The sequence below is a fragment of the Macaca fascicularis genome, chromosome 7 (assembly GCF_037993035.2).
Source record: "Macaca fascicularis isolate 582-1 chromosome 7, T2T-MFA8v1.1".
Lineage (NCBI taxonomy): Eukaryota > Metazoa > Chordata > Mammalia > Primates > Cercopithecidae > Macaca > Macaca fascicularis.
Window position 1 is genome coordinate 163,246,512 of NC_088381.1, and position 19,307 is coordinate 163,265,818.

The window sequence follows — 19,307 nt, forward strand, 5'->3', positions numbered from 1 at the left end:
CGTGAGCCACCGCGCCCAGCCAGGATGCCTCACTCTTAAACATGAACAGATCCACAGGATCACCAGATATTTGAGAAAAATTTACAACGTGAAAGACAGAGACTGAGATCAACCAAAATAAAGGGAATTCAGAGGAAATGAGGGCAACACAGGAGCAGAAAAAGAACTTCCCCTCAAAACACAATCATTAACATCCACAGAAAGACAAAATCTGCATTCATACATCAAGAAAGGGACACTAGAAAACAATGACCAAAGGTTTTGTTAATTTGGAAAATAAAACTTCAATACAACCTTCAGATTGGGAAGATAAAAATGAATAATTCTTCCTGAAAGCAGATCGGAAACAGATGAAAAACAGAAAAGATAAAACTTACAGCATCAGCCTGGGGGTAGGGGAGGGTCCAACATTGAAATAATAGGTGGTCCAGAAAGAAAAAAATGTAAGTAATCACAATAAACTTTAAGAAATTTCCCATGAAGCCCCAGCACAAGGTTTAACACCCAGGATATGACACCATCATGACAGTTCAGAACACCAAGAATAAAGAGATCTTAAATGTTTCCAGGGAGGGTGGATAAAAAACCTAAGTCACATGTAAAGGTATGGGACTCAGAATGGTATCAGAAATCTCAACACCAGCACGCTTGGGAGGCGTTAGGAGAGAGTATTATTTTCCACCTGTCATTCTATGCTCAGCCACATTTCTGTTAAGGGCAGAATACAGACATTTTAAGTCATGCAAAAATCTCAAAATATTTACAACCATATTTACTTCCCATGTTCTCTTCCTCAGGAAGTTATTAATGTGCCACACCAAAAAAAAAAAAAAAAAAAAAAGGAAAAGAAAAGAAAAGTAAAGAGAGAGAATAACAAATTAAGGGGGACATTTGGAGGAGAAAGGAGGACATGTAACCATAACACACTGCTGGGCTTGGGAGTCAACAATCCTTAAGTGCTCCAGGTAATGTCAACACCTAATAGAAATGTATGAAATGATGTGATCTAGCTATACTGGAAAACCAAAATACGGTATGGTAAGAGTGAAATCCTCATCTACTGTGATAGCAAGCCAGTAGCTGTTTCTAAATTAATTAAAACATAGGCGTAAGCACGTTATGTAGAAATGCAAACATAAGACAGGTGAAAGTGGTTACTTCTAAGCAGCAAGACTTAGGGGACTGCTAGTTCTTGTTAAAAGCCTTATTGCGTTTCTTTTAAATTAAAAAAAAAATTACAAGCAATGGGGTGGTTTGTCCTGCAGACTTCCACATCCATTTTCTATATCCACCTTCATCCATAGAAGCCCATACTCAAATGAGATTTCTTTTTCCTTTTCAAAAAATCAGTTGACTGCCAACCTGAACCAAACGACTTTTAGGCATCTTGCCAGTGGATGTTTTAAACAATATTACAAGTTGTAATAGGTGAGAAAAGAATCCTGCAGAGGTTTTTCTGAACAAGGTCTAGACCCATAAAATGAAATGATTCACATTTTGGTCGGCTCTTCCCGGGCTCTTTGAGCATCTAATTTAGGCGAGGACTGCATGGTGCCCAGGGTTATAAACTATCACACACATAATCTTTATTATCTGTACCTTTGTGCTTTCATTGATGCCAGGGAGCTCATTAATTAGCTCATTTTCCACAGGGCTCTTGGCCTTCCAGATGGAATCGCTCCAAGCTCCCAACAGCCTTCTGCTTGGAAGGCTGAAGTTCTTTCAGGAGGGGAGACAGACTATAATCAGACTGGTTTAGAGGCCAGATTTGGGCTGTCATCGACTCAGATGTGCTATGTAAATTCTTCTGGCCATGCTGGAATTCTGTGAACTTGAAACCCACTGCTTGAAATGAGCAAGTCCTTGGCTAGCAAAGAAAGAAACGTGATTCCTGGAGTAAGAATGACGCTGGTATGTCAAATGACAAGCTGTTGCAGCCGTCAAGGGTATTTCAGAAGGAATCGGGGATGAGCTTGAAGGTGAATAAGACTTCCTCATGGGAAAAATACAAGAACAAAACAAACGCCGACAGTTGGTCTAAAATTTTTGGTTTTGTTTGAATGTGGACATTTTAATCTAGTCATTTTATCTTTTTCTCAGGACACGGGGGTGCCCGGTGGAAGTTTCCTACAAGGGGACATCAGGTGCCCGTGTGCTCACCGCAAGTCTGCCCCCGGTTAGCTGCATGATCTTGGTCATGCTGCTCTGTCTCCCTGGGTTCAGCTAGACAAGATGCTCTCTGAGTCCCCTCCTGACTCGTTCGTGATTTTATAAGGGTTGCCTGGTACGTGCTTTCTGAACGCGAGAGCAAGAGGAGGAGGAACTGATGCAGAGATTCGCCACAGACCAGAGTCTTGGCAGGAAGGAGAGAGTGGAGAGAGCCCGGGGCTGAAGAAGACGGAGGGCAGGGGTGCTAGAGATGCCTACCTTCTTTCACAAACCTCCTGTGCTGGCCTGCTCCCAGAGTACTGTCCAGAAAGCCTCTTCAAGAAACCCATTACAAGTGACCACAAAGGATGCCCGTGCCAAGACGTGCATTCTGAGGGAGGTGTGCACCAAAGCTTTGGCGGGTAGGAAGTTGCCGCACCACCCAGCTCCAGCACCGGTGGGAGCTGATTCCAGCCCAGCCACTCCTCATGGCTTTTACAGGGCCCCGCTGGGCCTTGAGGATCTGGTTTGAAAATCATGGCTCTATCTCAATCCAATCAATGGAAAACTGAATTTCAAATGCATCTCCCCTCAAACAAACAAAACAGCAACAACAACAACAACAAAAAAAAACCAGGGTGAAAAAGAGCACACTGTGGCTCTCAACACAGCTTTCACCTTGCTCCCTGGATTCTGCCATTCCCAGATGTGCTTGCACAGAGCCGGTTGCTCAGATTTCCCCCAGTGAATGCAACCAGTTACTGGACTGCAACAGGGGCATGGACCCCAGTACCTTCTCTCAAACATCCATGCTTGGAGGAAAATGTGGCAGCTTTCTTCCCAGCTGGGGCTCTGCCTGGGCACCCACCCTCTTTCTCATCAAGCAGCCCTTCATCTGAATCCTAGTTCATCTAGGATGTGAACCTGCATGTGGGGTGCGCTAAGATCCAGGCAGGCTAATGATCACCAATGATGCTTCCTATCCGACCCAGCAAGGCACCCAAGGACAAAACCCCACCTACGGATCCAGCTGCATGCCTGAGTTTTGAGTACACAGCCAAAGAAAAAAGCATGCTCACGTCGTCCAGAAAAAAAAGGAAACCTGGGAAAAAAAAAAAAAAACACAAAAACCACAATAGTGAGAAAGGGCGTCTAAGTTTCCTCGGAGGTCCTCAACTGTCTGTAGAAGTACCCCACCCAGAACCCAAAATAAAATGAAGTACCCCGCCCCGGTCAGGGTCCTGTCTTTTTTATTATCCAGACACACGTATCAGAGTCTGTTAACATCCAGTTGTGGGAACAGCAGCAAGCAGTACACCAGGAGCCACAGGAAGAGAATAAAATACATCATATCCGGCTGCTGGACAAGCTGTGTCAGAGAGTCGCTCTGCGGGCTGTGGCTCCCCAGTGACATGGCTTCTCCTGAGCTGTTGGCCTTCCTACAGAAGGAACACAGAGGAAAGGCAGTTACCAAGCAAGTTCCCAGGAAGGTGGACCCCACCCAGTCTCTTCCCGGCCCCCACTCCCTGCCTGACGACCTGAAGGCTCCCCAGCACCAGGTCCAGGTAGGCCCCACCTGTGTGTGCTGACCCAAGCCAGTGGGTTGGGCCAACAAGGAAGCCCCTCAAGCTTTTGCACACACTCTGTTCATCTCCATAACATCAGGTGGGAGGAGCTAGCAGCGCCATTCTGCAGATGGACACACTGAGGCTTTTGGGTGGAGTGACTTGCCCAAGGCCACGGGATTACTTGGCGACAGAGCTGGCACCTAGGCCAGGTCTCCTGGGACACCTTTCTTGATGCCACAGTGCTCTCAGAGAGTGGCATGGAGTTAGATACTGATGGTTCGCCGCTGTTTGTTAGTAACAGAGGGAACCCCATGGGTCATCTAAGGGATGAAGCATCCCTGATAGCAGATCATTTTAAATCATCTATCAGAAAGAAAGAAACAAAGACCTCTCCCATTCCCCACAGTTTTGTTTTGGCTTTGGAATATTACCTTTAAAATAATTACTAGGGGCCGGGTGCGGTGGCTCATGCCTGTAACCCCAGCACTTTGGGAGGCTGAGGTTGGGGATCACCTGAGGTCGGGAGTTCAAGACCAGCCTGACCAACATGGAGAAACCCCGTCTCTACTAAAAAAAAAAACAAAACAAAATTAGCCAGGCATGGTGGTGCACGCCTGTAATCCCAACTACTCGGGAGGCTGGGGCAGGAAAATCGCTTGAACCCGGGAGGCGGAGGTTGCAGTGAGCTGAGATTGTGCCATTGCACTCCAGCCTGGGCAAAAAGAGCAAAACTCCGTCTCAAATAAAATAAAATAAAATAAAATAATTACTAGATTTGATTTCAGTCAGATTTACCTTCCTGCTTTTATTTTATAGGCGGTAGTGTTAAAATGCCATTTTGGTTTTGCCTGGTGGACAACAGGCAAGCCCAGAAGGTTTTGCCTGGCGGATAATAATGAAGCACAGAAGATGGCGGAAACCAACCCCAGACCTGAGTTTCCAGAGGAAAGGGTGAGGTGGGGACCATGAGCTGGGGCTGGAGCCTCTGCTTGGAGCTGCATGTAGAGAAGCCTGCAGTGTAAGCTTCTTAGGGGGTTTCGTGCCATGTAATGGAGATTATGAGAGGCTAAAACCACTTGTCCCAGTACTATCCCCTGATAGCAGGAGTGAGGGGCAGAGTGGGATTAAACATCTGCCGCCATCTACATACTGAATGATAAATACCCACATGATGGTATTTTTAAAAAAGCTGTCCACAGAAACAATTTAAACTACATACTTTTTATAGAGACAGGGTTTCTCTGTGTTGCCCAGACTGGTCTCAAACTCCTGGTCTCAAACTCCTGGCCTCAAGCAGTCCTCCCTCCTTGCCTCCAAAGTGCTGGGATTACAGGCATGAGCCACCACATGCAGCCTAAACCATATTTTTTATTGTAAAGGTAAGAAATGCTCAATGTAGAAAACTGAAAACATGCCTGCATTTCTCAACTCTATAGGTTCTATTTTCAACATCTCTATCTCATAAGAGCAAAAAGGATTATTTTCCTATGAGCACGTCCAGCCTAGTTGAAAACTTGAATTAGTATTTCCATTTCATGGCAGGGGAAAGGAGCTGTCTTGCTTCTTTTTTAGCAGCCAGAGGGATGGGGTTCTAAGGACCACACTCTTGGGTGTTGGGTAATATTCAGACAGAGGCTTCCAATTCCAGTAATCTAAATCCTTCCAAGCCAATTCAAATCTGTGGTGAGTAAATAAAACTTTTTAAAAATAGAAACATAAAGCAATTCTATGACTTCAACAGGAATGGGGATGTCTCAGAATTGTAAGAGTTTGAGAAGTTTTTCTGGTTCCCTATGTTTTAAATGGGCAGGTTTCCAGCAATTCAGCAACATTAGGCTAGGCCAGCAGTTCTCCGACAGCAAGAAATACTTTCATAGACTTCCTGGCATGTTTGCTTTCCCTCTTCATGTCTGCTCTGATGCCATAAAACTGTAAAATCAGCTCAGTGAGCTTCTGAGTATTGTACCTGCAGTGGCGACAGTGAACAGACAGGCGTCAGGGACTATAGCATTGCGGGGGAGGGGACATAGCCTCACGAGACCACCACCTCTTCTCCTGCCTGACCCTCCCTTTGCTAACTACCTTATACCACTAAACCACCCTACACCGTACACCACTCATGTAAACAAAGCAGCAGGCTCAGAACCCAGACCCGTCTTTAAACTGACTCATTTTCAGAACCGGGCCCTGCCCATCAGTGTTAATTAATATCTACTTTTCCTTTCTACTCCTATTCAATTTACATCATTTTCTCTGGAATAGTTATTTCCTTGCATTATCCCAAATTATTAATACTGTTATCAACAAAGCAGTGGGAGAAGAACCACCCCTGTAAGGCAGGCTGCAGAATGGAGAAACATTTTATTACAACCCCCACAAAACCCGAAGTAAAGCCACCAACCTGGTTAACATTCGGTTTCTTCTGTCATCCAGATCTGCTGCGTTCCTCAACTGAACATAGCTAAAATGATCCTACAGTGAAATTTATAAACAAAACCCCCGCAACCCAATTAGTAAAGATGAAATCTCTGAAACAGAAAATAAAACGATTTTAAACACACAAAGCCGAGCATGCCGTGCATTTCTCAATACTGTCAGCATCTAGATCCAAAATCAAAGCACTACACAATATACATTCCTCTACTTCCTCCCCCAAGCCCCTCCCTTGTGAACAAGAGAATCCCCACCACCCGGAACCCGAATTGGGGTGTGCTGCTCCGGGTTCTAACACATCTGGTACTAAGCACATGAGAGTGTTCATCGGACCTCCACTCATGTTGCACCTCTGTCTTTGAATGTGATCTTTCTGGGTGTGTGTGCAGGGGGTGCGGGGGGGTCCAGGCAGGGCGTTTTGGATACGTTTTTGTAACAAAGAGGCCTTTGGGCTTTAAAATCATCACTTTATTTACATCCCTTATTGCCCAAACCGGACATCCGATTGGACTGTGCTTAATGACAAGGTTTCAATTTGCTTGTCTTCTATCCAAAAGTATAGCTGTTGCACGTCAGTAATTTCAAAGCTCTGGGCTGGGGAGGAGGAAGGATGGAAAGGAATTGATTAGCAGGGGCCGTGCGGAAAAAGAAGAAATTCACATACTAACCGATTCCGAAGACCTATTAGTATGTCGTCGAATGTAAATGCTGGAGTCACTGTGACTAGTCCTGAAAAACAAACACACGTTTTCAATTGGTACCACCTGGAGCTCTTCATGGCTCAGTTGTACGGTCACCCCCATCCTGGGGCTTCCACATATGGATTTGGGCAAGAGCGACGACTTCACACCCAGGGACAGAAATGAGAGATTTTATCTAATACCCCTACTTGGGTTGGAGAGTGCTTACGAATAGGATGGATATTAGTGACACACACATTGGGCCCTCATCTACAAGAAAACATGAAGTCAGGATTTTAAATAGAAAGCAAGCCACATAGTCTTAAAAATCATAGCATTTGGATCAGTAAGTAACCCAAGCATCCCGATGTGTTGGGACTCACCAGAGGTTCTCTATAATTAGTCAGACCTGGGCCTAGACCAGGCTGCCCCGACTCTCCCTACCTGCCTCTGAGGTCCAGAATGTGCAAGTGGGAATGCTTGCCTTGCACTTTTCATGTTCCACCCAGTCCTAGCAGAATGGAGGGTGACGTCATATTTCCTTGAAGGATGGAGCCCTGCCTTCAACCCCTGTGGCTGACCTCTTTCTCCCTCTCCTGAAGTCCCCAGGCCTAGCAGACTCCATTGCATAGTGGCTGCTCAAGGATTCTTTGAGAACTAACCTGTTTAGGGAGAAGCTGAACAATTGGGCAGATCCCCTGGGCTGTTTGTCCAAAGCGTTCACCGGCACTGACAGCAGAGCCCAGCGACATGTGAAGATCATAGATGACTGCTAGACAGTCACACCCAGGGGCAGGGACAGGCACGCTGGGAGTCAAAGGCCAAATGGGCAGCAGCCTTCTGTTGTGCCTTGGCCCTCCTTCCCCTGCCTCTGTTTCCCCAAGGTCCAGGCACAGAAGCAAGGCAGAGGGAGGTGGAAAGCCAGGCACCTGCCAGCAACTCCTCTGGCTCTGTCTGTATGGGCTTCTCCCTGCCCCTCCCCAAATGCATATCTCAATAATGTTCTGCTGCAGCTTGCATTACTCACATCATCACAGGCAACAAGAGGGCACAAAAAGAATGTGTACTGTGGAGTGGGACACATCTGAGTCCAAGACTCCCTAGCTCTGCCATCTCCTAAGCTGGGAAAGTTAGCTGGCCCCAGACCTTCTTTGTCTGCCATATGAGGCACAGTCCCACCAATGTGTCTATAGGTGACATGAGAATGAATGAGAAAATGAGTGTGAAGTGCCTGGACACAGTAAGGGCTTGATAAACACTGGCTGACTATTGTGATGATGAGAGAGGGGAGAGACCAGGGTCTTCTGATTTTCAGCAGTTACACATTTTCCCAGGGACGAATCTGGCTCATCTGGTGGCCTTGGAGTGACAGAGCAGAGGCGTGCTATGAGATTCCTGTAGATCAGTTAAATCTCATTATCCTCCCTGCTCCCTACTTCTCCCAAGCTAGATCAAGCATCCCTACTTCCTTGGAACGGGAATTGTGGAAGAAGCCATAAGGTTAATAGGATGTCCGGCTTCCACGTGCCAGACGACACAGATCTCCTTTGTGGAAAGGTGGATACGCTTGAAGTCACTGAGATGCTTATAAAGTGAAGTTTGCTCAACTGCAGTTGTCTGGGGGCCAGAGGCAGCCAACAGAGGCTCCAAGTCTACCGCGTTCACCCCAGTGCCTACCTATGGTTCAGCCATCCACTGCTCACTGCCAGCTTCCACTCAAAGGTTTGAAGAGTGAGGAGAGAAGGCAAGCTTCCCATCCTTCCCATTTTGCTCCTCATGAGGTCTGGTAATGGTGAGGGTGGGTGGGGGAACCCAGGTGTAGAGAATGAGGACTGTACATGAAGCTGTGTTTCCCTTGCTGTCCAATCCCATGCCTGCACCTCCCACCCCATCAAATCTGAAACTGCAAATGACTCTGTAACTCTCCAGCTCCACCTTAAGCGTGAAAAGAGATGAATAAAATACCTGGAAGGAATGCAGTGGTCGCTAGTGTCTTCTTCTAGGTCATCTGAGGATTGAATACTTCCAGGTGCTACAAATAGTGAACTTTCTACGTGGTCCACATGTTTCCTTTTTTCCTTTTTTTTACTACTGATTGATTCTTTCGTTACATTTCCTTCTAGGGGGTTTGCTATGTTTTCCGGGTTTGGGGATTCCTGGGACTGAAAGAACAACCAAATCCAAGTCAGTATGTCATAGTGCAGTGTAAAGTAGGTGACACCACCCAGCAGTGCTCTGCTCAGGCCCAGCCAGGGCGTCCCTTCCAATTCTGCCTGTTCCCTGATCCTCCTCATGAATCCCCTGCAGCACAGCCTGCATGAGAGACAAGTCCACCCCAACTCCCACCCCGGTACAGAATTCAAATTCTACAAATTGATGGAGTTAAAACAATACAGGTTCTAGAGTCAGCAAGATCTGATTTCAAATCCTGGCTGAGTCAGCTCTGCGACCCTGAGTGACTGATGTTATCTTTTTGAGCCTCAGTTTATTTGTTGGTGAAATGGGTACGATAATTATTAACCACGTCCCACTATTCCACAGGATTTCCTATAAATCATGTCTCTAATTAGTTGTGTGTGGTGGTGCCTGTGGTCCCAACTACTTGGGAGGCTGAGGTGGGAGGACTGCTTGGGCCTGGGAGGCAGAGGTTGCAGTGAGCTGAGATCATGCCACTGCACTCCAACCTGGGTGACAGAGTGAGACCCTGTGAAGAAGAAGGAAGAAGAAAAGAAGAAGGAGGAGGATGAAGAAGAAGAAGGAAGAAGGAGGAGGAAGAAGAAAGAAAGGAGAAGAAAAAGAAAGAAGAAAAATAAAGAAGGATAGAAAAAAGGAGAGAAGAGAGAGAGGAAAAAAAAGAAAGGAAAGAAAGAAAGAAAGAAAGAAAGAAAGAAAGAAAGAAAGAAAGAAAGAAAGAGAAAGAAAGAAAGAAGGAAGGAAGAGAGAGGAAGAGAAGGGCTCTTACAGTGAGCAGTGGCTGAATCCTTCACAATCATTATCCATTTAAACAAAGGAATAAATCCCGGAAGCTAGGTGGGCCAAAGGGTGCAAAGGTGGCCTATAGGTTTGGAAAGGCACACAGGCAGGTGTAGTGTTTTCAGGATGCCATCTTCACTGTGCCTTTGGCCAAAGGTGGATGGTAGTGCAACATGTCTAGCATGTATCTGGTAATGAAGATTCTTTGACCTCTGTATGCACCAGGCACTCTGAAACCTGTCAGCAAGGCTCCCGAGTGAAATGCAGGAGCATGGTCATTGTTGGAGCCACCTCTCAAGAATTCTTTCAGGGGCTGGAAGAACCTGTTCAACAGGTATCAGAATAAGAGCATTAGAGTGGCCAGGCCATTGTGCCCCAGGAGAACAAAGCTCCATGCAGGAATGAAAAGCTGCGCTTAGCAATCTGAAATGATAGTCTCACAGGCTGCCCTCATCAATGGTCAAATGCCACCATTTCTGAAAGGTGAAACAAGCAGAGGGCTTATGTATTTTTTCAAGACCAGAAGAAAAAATTGCCATTTTCTAGTCCCTTTGGCTAAGAAAATATCTTTTTTTTTATTTTTTTGAGATGGAGTCTTGCTCTTGTCTCCTAGGCTGGAGTGCAGTGGTGTGATCTCGGCTCACTGCAACCTCTGCCTCCCGAGTTTAAGTGATTTTTCTGCCTCAGTCTTTCAAGTAACTGGGATTACAGGCACCTGCCACCATGCCTGGCTAATTTTTGTATTTTTACTAGAGACAGGGTTTCTCCATGTTGGCCAGGCTGGTCTCGAACTCTTGACCTCAGGTGATCCACCCACTTTGGCCTCCCAAAGTACAGGGATTACAGGAGTGAGCCACTGCTCCCAGCCTCTTTTTTTTTTTTTTTTTTTTAAAGGAAGGCGAGGTATCAGAGAAATGCTCCATCCCATCTCCTCTCTGCCAGGAGGCAAGACTCCCAGACCTCACCTTGGGCTCCTCATCAAATGGGCTGTACCCTCTCCCTACGCTCACCCACACGGATTGAGGCAAGGGCTCCACTTGGGAGCAAATTGCAAGGTGGGCTTGGGATCAGTGGGCAGTGCTTGCTGGGGAGGGGAGGCAGCAGACTGCAGCCACGTGAGGCAGACGGTGTTGATTTCATTCCCACATAGTACCCAAGAGAGCTCATCTGCCCACGCTCTCACCAAGAGTGAGATCCATGTAAGATGGAGATCAAATCTAGATCTCCTGATTCTACCATTGCAACCCAGGGCTCTTTCAATCACAAGTGCTGGACACGTGCACCCTCTGCTTTTGGCAATTGCTGGAAGGAAAGCATTCGAGAAAAAACGCCATATTTGTATTTTCACAGGCCACATCCAATAGGCCAGGAGGGAGGATGCAACCCGCTAATTAATCATTTTAGTTTATTATTATTATTATTTTTGAGACAGAATCTCGCTCTGTCACCCAGGCTGGAGTGCAATGGTGCAGTCTTGGCTCACAGCAACCTTCGCCTCCTGGGTTCAAGTGATTCTCCTGCCTCAACCTCCGGAGCAGCTGGGACTACAGGCATGTGCCACCACACTCGGCTAATTTTTTGTATTTTTAGTAGAGACGGGGTTTCACTGTGTTAGCCTGGATGGTCTCTATCTTCTGACCTTGTGATCCGCCCGCCCTGGCCTCCCAAAGTGCTGGGATTACAGGCGTGAGCCACTGCGCCCAGCATTTTAAACAGAGGGGCTGAGATGCAACTCAGGCTCTCCCCACCACCCACTCAGTCCTCTTTCTTTTGTCCTGCAAGAGCTTTCTGGCCATAACAGATTGTGGCCTCAGCTGTGTTGCCCCTCAATCTGCGGACAACAAGGCCAGATCTCACTGGAGGATATTTCTAACCCTGCTGGATTTTCATGGCCTCCTGCAGGAAGCACCTGCATGGCGGCGGGGCTGACTTCAGAGAAGTCAGCACACAGGAGGCCGTGGGAGCGAGTGGGGGACTGGGTTCCTCTCCCTGGGGGAAGAAGGAGAAGATGGCAGGCGTGGTCCCTGGCACCTGCAGAGCCATCCAGTCCTCTTCCCGTCCATTCCATGGTTGGCAAACACAGAGTGCGCAGCCCTGCCCATGTGCCCCTTGGCCTGAGGATGCTGCTTCTCCTAGGGCTTAGGCAGCCACTCCTCATTGCTCAGATTTGGCAAACTGAATAAAACCAGCCCCTGACTTCTGGCCTAGCTAAAATCCTAAGTGTCTTTTAGGACGAACCTGATCCCTTAGACTAATTTCCCTTACTCTCTTTATTGGCTCAACGAATCTTCTAGGTCTTCTACCCCACTCATTCACCCCAACTACTCAACTATCAATAAACTTTTAAACTTTAAAAAGGCTACCTGAACCCAACTTTTTTCTGTAGCTCCTGCAGGATGCAAGGCTCTCTTAATCCTTCAAGCAGCCCCAGTCCTTTGGGCCCCTCACTGGGCTCTGACGAGCCAGAGCTTTGTCATGTGTCTCAGTATTTCATTTACCTTCCAATTGCTGTAAGCCCCTGAAACCATCGTGTAATAAACCTTTGTCCCCTCCATTGGCAGGCCCTGTCAGGCACTGTGCTGGTCTCCAGCATCCAAAGATCAATATACAAATGTCCACTCTCTCACGGGAGAGAAAAATAAAGCCCACGGAAATCAGGTAAGCACTCAAGGAGAGACGGTTGAAAATGTGACCAGCTATAGGGAGGGAGCAATGGCCCTGCCTGGGGAGGAGGTGGGAGCGCTTCTGGGAGGAGGTGCCATTTGCATTGGCTTTGAAGGGTGAATAACTGCTTGCCCAGATGGTGGGACCAGCCCAATGACACCTGGAGGCAGAGGAGAGCCTGGATGTCTGGGGGTCTGGGAGGATGCTGGCTTGGCTGGAGGGGAGGGAGACAAAGAGGGGTGGGTGGCCAGGTTAGAGCGGGAAGAGTCTTGGAGTTCATGCTAAGAACTTTAGAATTGATTCTGGAGCAGGAGTCAGGAAGTGATAAGATGGGACCTGTGTTTTAGGGTCATCCCTTTGCAAGCTGAGCTGGGGAGGAGGGACAGTGAGAGACTGGGGAAGGGTCTCAGATAGAGGTAGAGCCAATGCAATCTGAAATAGCTGGTCACTTTCCCACCTGGCTTCTGTACTTAGGGGACTTCTACCCTTAGTCCCTCCACCCAGAGCTCCCTCCCCAGTTCTAGGGTCCCCAAAACCCCCATGCAGCCTTTCAAGATCTGGGTGGGAGCCTTTCTGTTGAACCCCTGAATCCCTTTGCTGGGCCCATCTCTCATGGCTGAGGCCACATTCTCTCATAGTACAGTTACAGGGGACTCTGTCTCCCATATCAGACACGGAAGGCAGGATTTTCCTTCTTTCTTTTATCTTCCCGGCAGTGCCAGATGCGTCACTTTCCATGGGGTTGGATGAGTAAGCAGGTGAGCTCATGGAGGGGCTGGAGAGGCTGAGCCCAGGCCCTTCTCCTCCCTGACTGTCTTGCCCTGGATGCCCTGTGTATATCGTATCCAGCAGGGCATGGCCAATGCGGTTTCGGACTCACCTCCTGGATCCCCGAGTGCTGCAGCAGGGAGAAGTACTTACTAACGTGGCATCTACAGGAGGAGCCTCCCCATCAGGCCAGGCCCAGGCACCCCCCTTCACTGATCACTCCAGTGGCCCTTCGTGAGCTGCTGGGCCAGATGAAGTGGGCACACAAGTGGCAGATAAGAATGTGACCAGCTGCTCAAGCTCAGAAGAGTGCATGTCCCCTTATCCTATTTACATACCCATTTCAAACCACAGAAACCAAAGATTAGTGCCCATGAGGCAAAGTCCTTTAAAAAATCAAAACTGGAGTCAAACATGAGGGCTTCTTCTGTTTCTCCTAAGTTACTGCAGAAGAACAGGTTAGTGTTCACTAAGTGCATGCTAGATGTTAGCTATGATGACTTTTTTTTTTAAACTTTCGAATGCCTATGTTAGTGGTAAGTTATGAGAGAACATCACACACAGGGGACTGTGGGGGTGGAGGGCTAGGGGAGGGATAGCATTAGAAGAAATACCTAATGTAGATGATGGGTTGATAGGTGCAGCAAACCACCATGGCGCACATATACCTATGTAACAAACCTGCATGTTCTGCACATGTATCCCAGAACTTAAAGTATAATAAAAATTTTTATATATATATATATATGTGTATATATATATATGTATTTGTTTTTCAATTGTTATTTTAGATTTGGGGGATACATGTGCCAGTTTGTTACGTAGGTACATTGCATGATGCTGAAGCTTGGGGTAATTATCTTCCAACCCCCCAAGCAGCCGTGTCAACTTGGAGACCCTTGGGAGTCACAGTGAAGAAGGCCTGGATTTCAAGCCCTCTCCACCCCTCTCAAAGGCTTCCATCATTCCCCACAACACAACCTCTTCTATTTCCCGCACTATGAGGTTCCCTTGGTTGCAGTACCCGACTGTGAGTACACTATTCTCAGTACCTGGGCAATAGGGTCATGAAGGCTGACACCAGCCTTGAGTTTTAAAGGACTTTTTGTTAGTTTGTTTCTTCCTTTATTGGCTTTTTTTCCTTTTTGTTATTTTTTAATTTTACTTTAAGTTCTGGGATACATGTGCAGAGTGTGCAGGTTTGTTACACAGACATACATGTGTCATGGTGGTTTGCTGCACCCATCAACCCGTCATCTAGGTTTTAAGGCCCACATGCATTAGGTATTTGTCCTAATGCTCTCCCTCCCCAGCCTCCCACCCCCCGACATTGTATGTTGTTCCCCTCCCTGTGTCCATGTGTTCTCATTGTCCAGTTCCCACGTATGAGTGAGAACATGCAGTGTTTGATTTTCTGTTCCTGTGTTAGTTTGCTGAAAATGATGCCTTCCAGCTTCATCCATGTCCCTGCAAAGGGCATGAACTCATTCTTTTTTATGGCTGCATAGTATTCCATGGTGTGTGTGTATATATATATATATCACATTCTCTTTCTCCAGTCTATCATTGATGGGCATTTGGGTTGGTTCCATGTCTTTGCTATTGTAAATAGTGCTGCAACAAACATATGTGTGCATATATGTCTTTAGAGCAGAATGATTGATATTCCTTTGGGCATATACCTCATAATGGGATTGCTGGGTCAAATGGTATTTCTGGTTCTGAAATCACATTGAGGAATCACCACACTGTCTTCCACAATGGCTGAACTAATTTACAATCCTACCAATGGTGTAAAAGCATTCCTATTTCTCCACAGCCTCACCAGCACCTATTGTTTCCTGACATCATCGCCATTCTTACTGGTGTCAGATGGAATCTCATTGTGGTTTTGATTTGCATTTCTCTAATGATCAGTGGTGGTGAGCTTTCTTGATTTTTAAAGGACTTTTGCCTGTTGGGCACTAATCTTTGGTTTCTGTGTTAGAAATGGGTGTGTAAACAGGATAAGGGAGATGCACTCTTCTGATCCCACCGCCCAGGTACTGAGAATAGTACACAACGGTTACTTTTCCAACCCTTGCCCTGCAACAACGACTGCTTTTGAAATCATTTCTGCTCCTCCTCTGCTGGACCCTCAGAGGTGACCTCACTTGATCCTCAGAGCATCCCTGTGCATAGGGCCAGGACTGGGGGAAAGCCATTGAGGTGCCCATATGCAGGATTTCAGGAGGTGCCCACTCTCGGGTGCCAACCCTGCATTTGTCTGAGCCTCACAGTGGGTGCCTCTTTGAATTTTGCACGATGGGAGTCCCGAGGGAAGCCCCCTCATCGCTATTTTATGGAGCAAGAAGCTGAGCTTCAGACCAAGAACTGTCAAGTTTCCCAGGCAGTACCCAGGGTTCCCAAATCCCACGGTTGAGTACCTGATGGCTGTCCATGGGGTCATTCTCTTTGGTCTCCCTTTGCTGGTGTTCCTCATGGGGGGCCGGAGGAGTGGGTTCCAAGGCTGGTGTGGTACCCGCACCACCCCTGCTGAGACACAGCACCTGGTCACTGGCACTGGGGAGGCTCTCGCCTGGCACCGAGGAACTGGAGCTGCTCTGAGAGCCACCGGCCTCCTCCTCCCTGGGGTCCAGGTCTGGCATACAGCCCTCCGGCTCTTCGAGATCCATTTCTTCGTTTTTTAGATCCTCCGGGTCTTCTGCATAAGCCTCCAAAACTGCAGCCAGGGGAACCTCATAGTGTGGAAAATAGAAGAGGTCGTGGGGAATGACGGAAACCTTTGAGAGGGGTGGGGAGGGCTTGAAATCCAGGCCTTCTTCGCTGTGACTCCCAAGGGTCTCCAAGCTGACACGGCTGCTTGGGGGGCTGGAAGATAATTCCTCGCCCACACCCTGGAGGTCATCGTCTTCTCCCTCTTCCTCATCATGAGGACGGGTGGACTTTCTCTTGGCCTTTTCATGCACCTCTGGCTTTTTATCCACTGGCGTCTCTTCTGGGGCTGAAGGACAGCCTTCAGCTTCTTCTCCGGAGTCCTGGTGAGGTTCATGTTTGTCCGTCTTACCTTGAGACTCTGGAGAATCTTTCTTTTTGTGAGCAGATTTAGTGATCCTTTTACCTCGTTTTTCAGCATGATTCTCAAAAGCCTCAGCATCCTCGTCAGGTTTTGTCTCATGAGGTGAAGGAACTTCGTTGAAAGCCTGGCTGGTAGAAGCAAAATCTACTAGGTCGCTGTTAAATTTTGAGGCTTTTAATGGGATGGCTTCAAAATAGTCTCCCTCCTCTAAAGCTTCTACAGTCATCAGGTTAACCTTGATCTCGAAGGAATCGGCCATCACAGTATCTTCTCCTGGGGGTGAAAGAGAGTGACTTTCTTCATCGTGGCGGGCTGTACTCTCTAAAGCACCATTATAGGAGGAAGACTGAGAATTATTGATCGTGCCCTCTGCCAAAAAAAGGTCACCAGGGACCTTGTCAGAGGAGGATTCTGGAATCTTCAAGGACTCCTGTTTCTGTTCCTTCTCCGCAGCAACCTCAACTGCCAAGACATGTCCATCCTGCCTCAATGATTCCTTTGCCGCTCTCGGGCTCCCTTCAAAGCAGAGGGACAGGTTCTTACTGCAGGAAGGATCCCTGTAGGTGTCAGTCTCAAAGTGAACTGTCTTCTTGATTGGCAAAGAGTTGGACCTCCCGCTCTCCTTTCTGGATGATAAAATGGAGGATTCTGGAGATGGCTCACTGATGTCGCTGGTCTTGCCTGGGCCCCCTTGCAGAACCTGGTCAATGATCTGGTGCATGAACTCAGTGGAGCTGTCTGACAGTGCACGGCTGGAAACACCATCCAGGCGGAATTCCTTCATGCTCTCGGGCTTGTCACAGACAAAGACTTTGGAGGGTGGTGGGTGGCTGCTTTCGTGGTTAACAGTGTAGGTACGCTCCCCATTTTCAGTCAGAACGAAGACTTTGCTCTCCTGTTCAGAAGGAGTTTCTTTGATGCGAACAAAAGTGGATTCAATAGGAACTTCTTTATCTGAATCGAAAACATCTTCCTGCCAAAAAAAAAAAGAATAACAACAACAAAAAAACACAGAGCAACATGAATAAGAAGAGGGTTTAAGTACAACCCACATCCACCTTTCCCAAAACACAAACAGAAATGGAAAAAGCCACTTCAAACCAATGCAAAGTGTTCTAAGAGGTAATGGTTGTTCCTGCTGAAATATGAAAACATCAGATAAACAAAAAATATAAAACACCATGTTTTTAAAAAAGCTATGGATGTAAGGAATCTCAATAAACCAAGCTCTAAAGAAGGACAATCCCTTCTAAAGTGAGCAGAGATTGTCAGCCACTTCACGCTTGAGGACCATGTTGCCTAGTCTGGGTATGGCTTTGGAGAAGAGCTAATCCACCGGAGATAAGGAAAGGTCAGCCAAATCTTTATTGATTGTGTGGACTGGTATGAGAGAGTGAATGTGGAAGGACTCCAAACACACAAGCAATTCTCTTCATCCACACAGGGAATTGTGCTGTGTAAGAGCCAGCTGGGGGCAGGGCTGAAAAGCAGAAAATGACGTTGTGGTACAGAAGCACTTGACTCCCAATGCACTGATAGAGTGAACTGACTTCAGTCTCAAATCATTTAAAACCAGAGAGAAGAAATTAAATAAAACTGCAACACAGCTCCTATTGACTGATATGATCAAAACAACAGCTCCTCATCTTATGCACTTGCTTGGGAAAGCGCTATATTTCCTGAGGGAAAAAAAATGACGTCTACTTCAACCTCTATCATTCTTTTATATACCAAGTTGGACATAAAATAATTACAAGACATGAAGAGGCAGGAAAACGAAATCCACAATCAAGAGAAGAAATAATCACTAGATATAGACCCATATATGACCCAGAGTTGGAATTCGCAAGCAAAGACTCTAGAATAACTAATCTATGCTACAAGCAATACAAAAAAAAAATAGTTATTCAGGCTCAAAGAACACAATCTCAGATATAAAGCCTAAAGGAGGGAATGAACAGTACTGGAAACGGTAAATACATGGTCAATATAAAAGACTACTTCAAAGTTTTCTTAAAAAGCCTACTAGCTATTTAAAGCAAAAATAGCAAAGTATTGAGGATTAAAACATGTGTAGAAGTAAATGACAATATAGTAGCAAAAATAATGGAGATGAAGTGAGTAAAATTATATATGTGATATATATAAAATATATAAAAATATGTAAAATATGCATTGTACTAGAAGTAGTATATTAATTTAAGGTAAGCCGATGTATGTTAAAGATGAGTATTATAATCACTAGAACAGCTACTAAAAAGATAAAACAAGGTGATGTGGTTACAAAACCAATAAAGGGGATAAATGTATACAAAAGAAATTCTTGAATAATCCCCAAAAAGTTAAGAAGGAAAGACAATAGAGTATAGAACATATCAGACCAATGGAAAACAATAACCAAGATGCTAGATTAAATCCACATAAATGTATGAAAAACATACTGGTTAAGTATAAATACAAGACCCAACTGTATACTGTTCATAAGAGACATACTTTAAATATAAGTATACATACACTGAAAGGAAAAAAATGGAAAAAGTATCACACAAGCACTAATCGTAAGAAAGCTGCTACGGCTATATTCATATCAGACAAAGCACACTTCGAGACAGTGGGAAATTTTATAAAAATAAAGCAATCAAGTCATCAGGAAGATATAATAAATTGTGTCTATGCACTTAACAGCATAGCATCAACATATATAAAACAAAAACTGGCAGAACCAAGAGGAGAAATACATTCACAATCATAGTTGGAGATTTTTTTTTAACATTTCTCTCCTACATTAATTGATCAGGAAAGCAGGAAAAATCAGTATAAATATAGAATATTAGAACAGCATATTAACATATTAACAGCATATTAAAGAATACGAGTATTCTTTAACTGCATAAGACACATTTTTTTCAAATGCATATGGCACATTTACCAAAAGAAACCATTTGCTGGGCCAGAAAGCTAGCAACAATGTGTGGTACGTGGTCAGGGCCCAAC

The 19,307-nt window shown here is 46.0% G+C and overlaps 1 protein-coding gene across 2 annotated transcripts in view; it reads right to left on the reverse strand.

Annotated features, from left to right (window-relative positions):
- Positions 1-244: 244 nt before the first annotated feature.
- Positions 245-19,307, reverse strand: part of CLMN (calmin) — a 136,180-nt gene continuing 117,117 nt past the window's right edge. Inside the window, exons 9-14 of one of the 2 annotated variants that reach the window (XM_065549326.2) lie at positions 15,661-17,286; positions 8,795-8,991; positions 6,818-6,878; positions 6,118-6,188; positions 5,586-5,682; positions 245-3,583 (exon numbers count right to left, since the gene is read on the reverse strand). In XM_065549326.2, coding sequence (XP_065405398.1) covers positions 3,419-3,583; positions 5,586-5,682; positions 6,118-6,188; positions 6,818-6,878; positions 8,795-8,991; positions 15,661-17,286 — 2,217 coding nt within the window. In that variant the 3' untranslated portion in view covers positions 245-3,418. Of the gene's footprint in view, positions 3,588-5,585; positions 5,683-6,117; positions 6,189-6,817; positions 6,879-8,794; positions 8,992-15,660; positions 17,287-19,307 lie in introns of both variants that reach the window. The other variant, XM_045396927.3, reaches the window with a different exon arrangement.